The 10,898-nt window shown below is 35.2% G+C and overlaps 1 protein-coding gene across 2 annotated transcripts; it reads left to right on the top strand.

Annotated features, from left to right (window-relative positions):
* The first annotated feature begins 5,221 nt into the window (after positions 1–5,221).
* LOC110921674 (protein EARLY FLOWERING 3) lies at positions 5,222–10,898 on the top strand. Of its 2 annotated transcripts, none has more exons than XM_022166022.2 (5): positions 5,222–5,641; positions 5,897–6,082; positions 7,432–8,141; positions 8,373–8,424; positions 9,713–10,898. In XM_022166022.2, the coding sequence occupies exons 2-5, from the start codon at positions 5,906–5,908 to the stop codon at positions 10,649–10,651; spliced, it is 1,878 nt and encodes a 625-aa protein (XP_022021714.1). In that variant the 5' UTR covers positions 5,222–5,641; positions 5,897–5,905; the 3' UTR covers positions 10,652–10,898. The 2 variants fall into 2 exon arrangements, with proteins under 2 accessions (XP_022021714.1, XP_022021723.1); XM_022166031.2 differs by having other exon boundaries at positions 5,227–5,645.

Raw genomic sequence — 10,898 nt, 5'->3', positions numbered from 1 at the left:
TCCCAATATTATTCCAAGTTATAATTATATGCTAAAATAATAATTATTTTAACTTTAAATTATATTTAGTTTTGGAATAATTTGTTAAACGATATTTTGTAACAATACTCCTCAAGTATTTCCTTCCCAAGGATGGGGGTATTTGTACATGTATATTGTAGTTCCAAAATAGTATATTTTTAAGTCTCACTAAAAATATAATTTATTTGTCAAAAATAATGTATTCCCAAAATATATATATTTTCCCAAAATAATATATTTTCACTTCTTTTGTTTCCCAAAATAATATTTACCGAAAATGATAGTTGTACGAGTATTTTCCGGAATATTACATAAGTAACGTTTTATCGTTTGGCTTCACAATATTAAGTGTGTAACTTAAATATTTCTTCCGTGAGAGTTTTGGTATTGTTGTGGAGTTGTAATTCCCATGGTATTTTGTTAAGATATATTATTTTACCCCAAAACACTATAACTAGTTCACAATTCGTACAAATATTCACACAAGCGTCTTATTATAAAATATATATATTCTAAATATATATTTATCCATTTTTATTTACGAAAACCAACCTCCGACACTTTGTATTTTTGTAACAAAACCTATGGCGAAGTTTATTTTGAAAAACAAAGTTTAATACATATTTGTAAACACTTGTTAGAAAATAATTTCTAAGTGTTTATATTTTTAGAAAATTTCGCCATAGTTTCCCCTAAAAACGGAGGTGTCCATGCTATTAAAGCATGTCATTTTCTTTTTAAAAATCTACCCAACAATCAATAATCAAACTACACTTCCCAAGTGCAAAAACTATACAATGTATATAACAATATGAACATGAACTTTCACAAAACTCGTAGTAACTTGGTAACATGTTCATTAGACTTAGTTACCCCCTTAAAGTGTGTTTATTTCTTAATAAACTTGCTTCTTGAAAATTTTAGGTGTTTACAACTTGTAAACATATTTTACAAAAATTGTTCTTTTGAACTCTTCTTGTAAATAAAGTGTTCTTACACTCATTTTATCACCAAAAGCAATGTACATTTATGTAAGAATCAAGTTCTACTAAAAATCATATTTTGAACTTGATTTTCTTGGAAATTTATTCATAAATCTTAGATTTGCAAAATTACTAGCTCACTTTGTTTACTATTTTTCAAGAAATAATTTTATTTTCAAGTTCATGTTTATAAGTGAGGATGATCTTCTTGGGTTAACACATAATCATCCTCTAACTTGCTAAATCATGTGTTTAATCACAATTTAGCAAGCTCCTTATGGTGATCATCATCATAATTCAAGTAAATAACAATCAAGTGCCATGTATGTATTTAACAACCTCATTTCATCCATAAATCATCATATGTACGCTTATGTTTATGATTCTTGTTTATGTTCTTTTAGTGTTCTTGTGATTCATAACAATATATATCTTTTTAACCAACAAAATAAGAAGTAAAAACTTGTAACAAGAAGCTTACAACTAGCTCAAAGGCTAGGGAAGATCACTAGAGAAAAAGATGATGAAAATGGATGATAAAAGCAAAGGATGAAGGTTCTTCAAGCACCAAGCTCCACAAGATACCTTCTAACACTTGAAATGAGCTTGAAGATGGATCAATGGTGGTTGTAAATGGTGGTGGTGGCGGCGGCACTCCTAGGCAGAGAGGAAGAGATAGAGTAAGTGAGGGAGTGGGGTGAAGATTGTGAAGATAAAATGTGAAGATCTTTAGAATCCATGACCATACTTATAATCCTTCTTCTAAATATTATGTCCACTATATCAAGCAAGATCTAATAAAATAAAAGAAATGAAATCTTTGTGATATGGTGGTGATCTTGGTGGGTCCTTGTGACCGTAAGTTCCAAAGGGGGGGGGGGGTAAATGTAAATTTTAACCGTATCTAATAAGATCACATAAAATCCAAGGAGGATCTAAGCAATATCTAGAGAAGATTATTTAGGATCTTGCTAGATATGGAAGATTATTGAAAATCTTGTAAGATTTTGGAGATCACAAGTGGGGCCACACCTTGTGACCGAAAATATAGGGGGGGGGGGAGGGGGTCCAAGTGTAAGTTTTGATGGTAAGTGAATAATAGTTGGGGGTTAAGTGAAAAGTCTAGTGTTTTAAGTGTATGACACATTATATAGTGTGTTAGGGTATTCGGGGATCATAACTAGTCCCAAAAATAATTAAACAATGTTTCTAGTAAAATTTTGGTGTTTCGGGTAATGTCCGGTTGTTCGGTTAGATACCGGTTCATTAAAGTGTTAAGTTATTCCGTTTAGTGTTCTTTAAGTACCCTTTTGTGATATTTTTAATTCCCGACACTTAGGAAAGCATATAGGACCATTTAGTGAACTTTCTGCATAATACCAGTATGTTAAAGTGCTGAATTTTGCTGAAATATGCAGAATTCTACACTTTTAGTGGGTTTTAGGCACTTTCCGACACTTAAACTATCACCTAGTGACGCAGTTTTATGGTCCTTACTTCCCTACACTCCATACTAGTGTAGTACCCTGTCTCTGGCTCATTATGGCCTCAAAACATTGTCTGTCTATGTACTGGCACTGTCAGTATATTTCTGAGTTATCCGCCCACTGTGCTAACTGTGCTTTGTGCATCAAGTATGTCACCAAAGTTTGTATGTAGTAAATAGTGTGACAGTATGAAATGTGATGCACATGTATGTATGATATAGAAATCAGTAAGCAGGTTACGTCATCAGTTGTAATTAAGCACATTCATTAAGCATAAATCAATATTAATTAATTGTACGGATGCATGCAAATTTGACGGTTGTCACACTTCTATACCAAGCAACATAGCGACAACCTAAAAGGTTTTTTTTTTTATTAGTGAATACACAAAGCACCAGATTTTTCCAATCAAACAACAACTCATAATAAAAACACAATAAGGTTGTCACACAAATCAAGGATGATCTTGAATATACAACTAAAAAAAAACTAAACCACGAAGTTCAACCAATCAGACGAGTTACAGTAAAAAGTATTACTTTGACAAAAAAATCCTATAGAAGTAGTATTAAGACATGAGGACCAAACAAACAATTATAAACCATACTTCTCTAGACTACAAATCCAGATAGACACATATTCCAGCAAACATGTTTAGTGGTTTGAAAAACAAAAACAAACTTCAAGTTTAACTCATATATAACACCCCTGAAGATAGAAAATTCCTTAAAAAAATTGTTAGAACAACCTAACAAACAATACAAGAGACCTTTTTTCCTTCAACTAACTTATTACTACACAAACAATACAAACCTACATGATAAAATATAACAAGATGCTTAACATACAAGCCTGTAACAATACAATCATACTCAAGAAAATACCTGAACTAACAGAAATTTCACAAACCAGACCAACAACAAAAGCATAGACAAACAAGAAAAACCCTAAGGCGAAGCTGTATCAGTTTCCAGATTCCAGGTTCATCACTTATAGTGCCTGGACAGGTCTTAATACAGGAGCCACACACTAAGACAAAGAACAAAAACAACTATGAATAGACAAGTAATCAACAGGAAAAAACAGATAATAAATAGCAACAAAAGAACAAGTAATCACAGAATAGACAAGTAATCAAACGATCAAAGGTGCCGGTCCTCACTACCCCGACTTCAACTAACCAACAACAGAAATAAAAAAGAAGGATAGGAACAATCTTACAGTGGGTGCAAACAAAAACTCCAAATAATACCAGTCCAAAACTGATAAGATACAGTCAACAATAAAAAATACCCGGTTAGTTTGCTCTGAACCTTCTAGGGTTTCAGAGACTAACGCATGTCTTCATAGATCTCCCAAGCACAGATCCCAAGGTACAACTCCAATCAACACAACGGGCAAGAAACCCTAACAGACTTCAACAGTTCTTGCAATATCCAACAAATCTTACAAGATCTATACCTGCAACCACAAAAAACACCGAACAGATCTAAACAGAAACCGAAAACAGACACAACCACAAGTACACAACGGAACTAAAAAAACAAAAACCAGAATCAAGAGCTATAGCTCTGATACCATGTCAAATTGCAAGAAAAAATAACAATACTAGTCGATCAACAACTCAGAACCGATAAAGAAGCGACAAAACGACGACTGAAATTTTATTATTTAACCCAAACCAAAAAACTCCCCCAAACCCTAGATCTTACTTATGTAAGATCTAAATCAACAAATACAAAATACAAGTTGATCATAGAAAGAAATATCAACAACAAGATCCAACACAGGATCAACTATGACCAGAACATACTAGACTGGTTAACAAAGGATACTGAAAGACCAAACTTATGAAGATCCACAAGATCTTCAACAATATAAAATGAATAAATCAACATGATCTTCAACAATAGTGAAACCACAATCGGATCATCAGCAGAACAAGCCCCTCAACTGATCTACATCAGATCAGCACTCGAATGGAATGGCTGTCTTGAACAGACAAAGAAACTGTATGTGTTGAAGGTGAACGAATGAATGAAAGTGAATGACAAAAGAAATTGGGGTTAATCTACACAAGTGAACTGATGAGAGCCTTTTATATGTGCAAATATATAAAGTTACACTTTGGTCCAAAAATATGAAGAGAGATAATCGCAGCCCTCCAATTTATTCACTTTGACCCCTCAAACTTCCAGAACTTGAATACTGTTACAACAACTTTATCAACAAAATAACAAACCAATATTATAACCAGCCCCAACACTACAAGCCTAACTGCAAATAACAAACTAATCAGGGCCCATTTTCATAACAAGTCCAACGATAACACGAGCCCAAAGATGACAAGTCCAGTAATGTTGAACCACAAATTCTCTTAACATGTTTGTGTTTTAAGCATTATATTTTTAACACAATCATCGGAAAAGTCCCTTAAAGAATAAGAGAAACTTACGAACCAAAATAATTAACCAAAAGTTTATATTGAAAGTCAAGTTATGTCACCATATAAGCATTTATTAGATTAGATTCACGTCAACTCTAACCGAATTGACACATTGCTAAAATATACACTCTACAATTTTAATAGCATTATTCTAAGATAACGATCTCATATTATATGATGTTGATTACGTGGCTACACTTTCACCTCTGAATAATTTTCCCTATTCTATTGCACCCATCCCTGTTAAACTCCCATTGTTTTTTTTTTATTTAAATTTTTGTAATGACATCGGATAGATATATATGCTATTTTATGTCTGAATTACCTTCAAGATTTTGTTCTATCTACAAACTTGTGGGTCCCTTCCCTCTGCACTTTTGCAATTTCTTAATTTTCATCGGACCTTTTCCCCTAAATTTTTAGCTAATTCCCATGTTATTCTCACCAAATTACAACCCTTCAACACCCCACACCATTTTCCTCTGCAATCAACAAAAATTCTTAATTTTGTAGGAAAAAAAACTGAATTTGCTATTTGGGGTTTCTTGATTTTGCAATCTAGAAGTGGGTTTGCTTTGATTTGTTCTGGGTCGGAGAAATCTTGAAATTTGAGGGAGAATTTTGGCTGCAATTGGTTGGAGCAAAAAGGGAACATTTTAGGGCTCTTGAGGAATTGATTCTTGTTCAAGTTAAAATTGGGATCTGTAAGTATGTATAATTTTAATTGCTTTTGTGTTACTGAATTTTTATGTCTGATTTGGTGGTTTTCAAATGCAATTGTTGCTCCATTATTGTTCTATCTATTATTCTTGTTATGAATTATAATATATTTAACAAAAATCATATGGAAAAGCTTAAATTTTTAATATCAATTTTGAAAATGATATGAACTATAGTTTTTTTTTTTTTTTTTTTTTTTTTTTTTTTTTTTTTGTGATTGTGTGGTTGAATTTTTGAAGGGGGTGAGGATGAAAAGAGGGAAAGATGAGGATAAAATTATGGGGCCAATGTTTCCAAGGCTTCATGTGAATGACACAGAAAAAGGAGGTCCAAGGGCACCACCTAGGAACAAAATGGCTCTTTATGAACAGCTTAGTATCCCTTCACAGAGGTTCAATGGTGGGGTGCCCTCATCTTCAAACCAGGTGAGTTAAAGAAATAGTTTAGGGTTTGATTTGAAGTGATTCATGTCGTATATGTATTGCCTATGCAAATCTTGGTGTTGTGTGTAACTTCACATGTAGGGTGTAGCATATTTGATCTTAATGACTTTCAAAAGAAGGTGTACAAAGGAATGTTGCAGACCCAAATTGATGCTATTAGTTTGTTTGTACTTTGTACGGATAATATTGTTTTGAGTATTTGATGCAAGTTATTCCTCCAAAATGACCTTAAGGACCCAAATTGATACTATAAGACCACCCGTAGTGGCTGCCCAAAGGGGCGTTTTTTGTGCTCAATATCGCCCAATCACGCCGAAGGGCCTCAATCAATTCCAACGGTTCAAACAGTTCAAAATGTAAAACAATGTGTCCATATGCTGGATGAACAAATGCAACAAAATGTAATATATAAAAATTAATGTGCTAGCATGCTAAGTGAACATACATAGCAAAACATAATGAAATCATGTACTATATACGTACTAATGAACATAGCAAGTATATGATAAAAAAACATGAAAAGCACGAAAGTAACAAGTAGGCACATGTGAATCACCCCAAAACAGTTTGAAAACAGCGTGTTTGGCCTTTCTTTGTTATGGCGTGTTATAAATCACGCTGGTGGGGAAATTTCTTGGCCAATCACATTTGAGCTTCCTTTTTTTTGGCCAATAAGATTTGTTAAATGTTATTTTATTTTATTTTATTACAAACATAATGCCCCATAATCCCCACATCCCCACTACACCCCTTTTGTAAAAACGCCCAATAATGCCCCATTGCTGACTGGGCTGCCACATGGCACAAAACGCCCTAGGGTGGGGCACCCCAACGACTACGCATGGTCTAATAATTTGAATCATTATATAAAGTTATTTCTGAGGTTGTACGCATTTCAATACGCTTTCGGCAACTTCCGATCATTTTGTTCCCTTTTTAACTATTTTTTTTTTATTTGGTCCATGAGGATAAGAAAATAACCCAAACCGACCCATCTCATAAGTAAATGAGTCGAGATGGATACCTCTAAAAACTTTAAATTTTGTTATATTGCTACATATTCTGTGTGAAAATCGTGGATCCGGCAATAAGCTGATGACGTTGGAAACTTGGAACTTAAGATTTTATGCGACAAGTGTTTGTGATTTCATTATAATTTAGAAGGACGATAATCGATTAATCTTACATTATGCATGTATTGGGATATAGAACGAGTTGATATGGTGTTCATTTATGTCTAGTTAACAATCACATTATGGCTACGAATGGCGGGAAAACTTTAAATTTTTTGGATAATGACCAATAAACTTATTGTTTTCATATGATTCTAGGCAACCATGAATGAAAGAGGTACATTTTCTTCACTTCAACAATCTTCTTCAAATCACCCAACCAGGAAGCCCGAAACTCGCCATTCTGATTTTCACAATCACCGTGCGCAACAAGAACATAAAAGGAGACAAGAAGAAGATGACTTTACGGTCCCAGTCTTTGACCAACAATCTGGAACAAGTCAAAATCGAAGTGCGATTCATCATAATAGAGAAAATGAAGGTGTCACCCCTTCTGGTGCAGCCTTTTCAGGTCGTCTGGTGAACAATCACAACGCTAAACAAAACAAAAATAAGTTTCAAAAAGAAAACTCTCAAGATTTTGATACTTCCGCCTCAAATCAACCGCCCCAACAAAACATTAAATCTCCAATGAACGAGACCAATGAATCTTCAAGTTTTAGTCACAGAAATGCTTTAAATGACAAGAGTTTAAGGGATCAAGGAGTCGACTCGCAAGCAGATACCACTTTGTGGGGTGATAGTGTCGTAAATGAGGCATCGAAAGCTACCGGTTACGAGAATAATTCGGTTCCAGCAAGGGAAACTCAAAAAGAAGGTTTGCAAAGCCTTAATGATCCAACCAATGGGGATGCTCTGTCAGAGAATTCGATGGTTGATTCGATTTGTCGAGTTGATATTTCTCCTGATGATGTTGTGGGGCTTATTGGTCAAAAACATTTTTGGAAGGCAAGACGAGCTATTGTCAAGTAAGTTTTTTTTTTATTTGTGAATTCGTGTAATTTTTTTGAAGTTCTTGAACTGATTATCCCATAATAGATTCTTCGTCTGAAATTTACCGGGTCATTTGACTTTAAAGATTTTGAAATTGGACCGAAGTTGATTACTGCTTATGCAATTAGCCCGGTAATTTCCTAAGTAATCAGACTGTTCACTGTCTGTGTTTGAGCCTGTGTCATTTACTTTCCATTTGTTTACAGCCAACAAAGAGTGTTTGCCATTCAAGTGTTCGAGCTCCACAGATTGATAAAGGTAAGTCAAGTCAACTGCCTATTTGGTCCTATATGGTTTTAACTAATACCTCTGCATTTACACTCTTTTTTCTCATATGTTTATTCCTTAAGTCAAAATTGTGGCAAGCTTGGAATAAAGTACGATTTTGCTTAGAAGTGGGCGGGTCAGCTGGTTGGATAACTGGTCAAAATGAGAATTTTTGGTACAGTTGAGTTGACCCGGAACACATTTTGTGCTTTTTGTAAGCAATTATTGTGTCAAATTTATTTACGCATAACTACTTTATACTTTAATATTTTCAAAATTGGGTCTATATCAACCGGTTCATGTTTATGATTAACTATATATTCATAAGTAGTAAAAAATAATCATGATATTGCTGTTAACCATAGCCTGTGTTTAGAAATATTCTTTTGGGGCAATTTCATATACCCCCCTCAAAACTTGCATAATAATATATTTATCATCATCATACTCAGTAAATCCCACCAATAGCAAAGCAAAGGTAGGGTCTGAGGAGGGTAAGATGTAGACAGCCTTACGTCTACCACGTAGGAATAGAGAGGCTGCTCCAGTGAGACCTCCGGCTCGATTGTAGTTTTGTATCAAGCCTTGGACCTAAGACACATAACACTCGGCAATTAAGACAAAGACCAATTAGTGCATGTACTCTCAATCTCCCATGTCTTTCGGCTATCAACGCCACCACATGATGCATGATTAACCATCCCCCTCTTTTAACATTATTTTCACGAAATTAGTAAAATAACTTTAAAATTAGTGCACTTTCACTTTTGCCCCCCGAGCGCCCACACATGTATACATTATATGCACATACCGCAAGCGAGGCGTGACATAATAATATATTTACTCAACTAAAAAAAAAACTAATATCAAATTTACTCATAAAAAACACTTGAAATTTCATATTTTCCCATTTTCATCAAGTAAAATCTGTAACATGACCATTATACCCTTCTCAATCTTCTTACACTACAAACTCTCTAAAACTTAAACCAAGTATTAAGGGGAGGGTATAAAGTTCATAAATGTGAAAATGGATATATTTAATATTATTAATTTTTGTTTGGAAAATATCATATTATTCATGCTTATATATGAAATTCTCTCTTCCCTTTTTAAAATAAAATGGTTTAGGATACTAGTTACATTATTATACTATATTGTGGGTGGATTTTGACCCATTTTTTACTGATATATTTATTTTTATACGTTATTGTACCCTTATTCAATTCTGTTTAACTAAGCCCAACAAGAATGATTCATACTTGATTATGTAAAACAGGTTCAGAAACTAATTGCTGGATCGCCTCAGCTTTTGGTTGAAGATAACACGTATCTGCCGAAACCACCAAAAGTTTCTCCAATCAAGAAAATTCCTATCAAGTATGTTCTAACCGATACGCCTAAGAACATAAACGACCTCGAGAAACCGAATGGTGACATGGAGTTCTCGGCCGAGAATGCGGTGGGGAAAGCGTCTTTATCTTCTGTGCAAAATGGTAGTCAGACAACATATTGCAGACCGTTTGGTGGGCACCCGATGCCACCATCTGAACAGACACAGAGTATGGGCTCTTGGAATTTTAATCCGCCACCTGGACCCCAATGGCTGATTCCTGTCATGTCTCCATCTGAAGGACTTGTTTACAAACCGTACCCTGCTTCTGGGTTCATGAACCCGGTTTATGGTGGTTGCGGGCCCCCTGGATCCATGCCTGGGACTGGTAATCATTTGGCAAACTATTGTGCACCACCTTCTCATCCTCATTATGAAGGGCCCACAGGGGTTAACCCTTTTACTCCTCCGCTTCCGGCTAGTCATGGTTACTTCCCTTCCTACAGTATGCAAATGGCTAACCCAATGGTCTCGACCTCCGCCAGGTTCGAGCCAACCAACCCCTTCACCCTGCAACACCAAGGCTCAGCCAACGTTCAACCCGAGAAAAATGGACACGCGGTTCCAAATGCTTCTAAAGATACCGAGGTCCAAGCCAGTACAGCAAGCAGTCAAAGCGATACACCAAAAGACCAAAACGCCCTTCCTCTTTTCCCAATCTCTCCTCCTGCTTCCAGTCCTGGTCCTGAACCATCTCGGGTCGAAACAGTGGCCCCCCCTCGGGTTATTAGAGTTGTACCGCATAATGCACGCTCAGCAACTGCTTCTGTAGCACGGATTTTCCAATCCATACAAGAAGAAAGAAAGCAACATGATTCGGGTTAGATTTCGTTTGTGTTGGGAAGATCGATTAACGACTGGTGTTGTACTTTGTGCTTCTATGATTGTAACTTCGGCCTGAATACCTTGATTATTGTATACAATAGGATGTATGTATATATGTATGTATGCCAAGATTATGACATGAGGTGGTTCTGTAAAAAATATTTGCTGTTGTAGGCATTGTTTTGAAGCTGTACACATCATGGATTGCAGATCAAAGCTTAAGCATATGAGCTAGTTTGTTTATGTA

The sequence above is a fragment of the Helianthus annuus genome, chromosome 2, assembly GCF_002127325.2.
Source record: "Helianthus annuus cultivar XRQ/B chromosome 2, HanXRQr2.0-SUNRISE, whole genome shotgun sequence".
Lineage (NCBI taxonomy): Eukaryota > Viridiplantae > Streptophyta > Magnoliopsida > Asterales > Asteraceae > Helianthus > Helianthus annuus.
The sequence above is the reverse complement of the archived record's forward strand: the minus strand, read 5'-3'. Positions and strand labels throughout refer to the sequence as shown.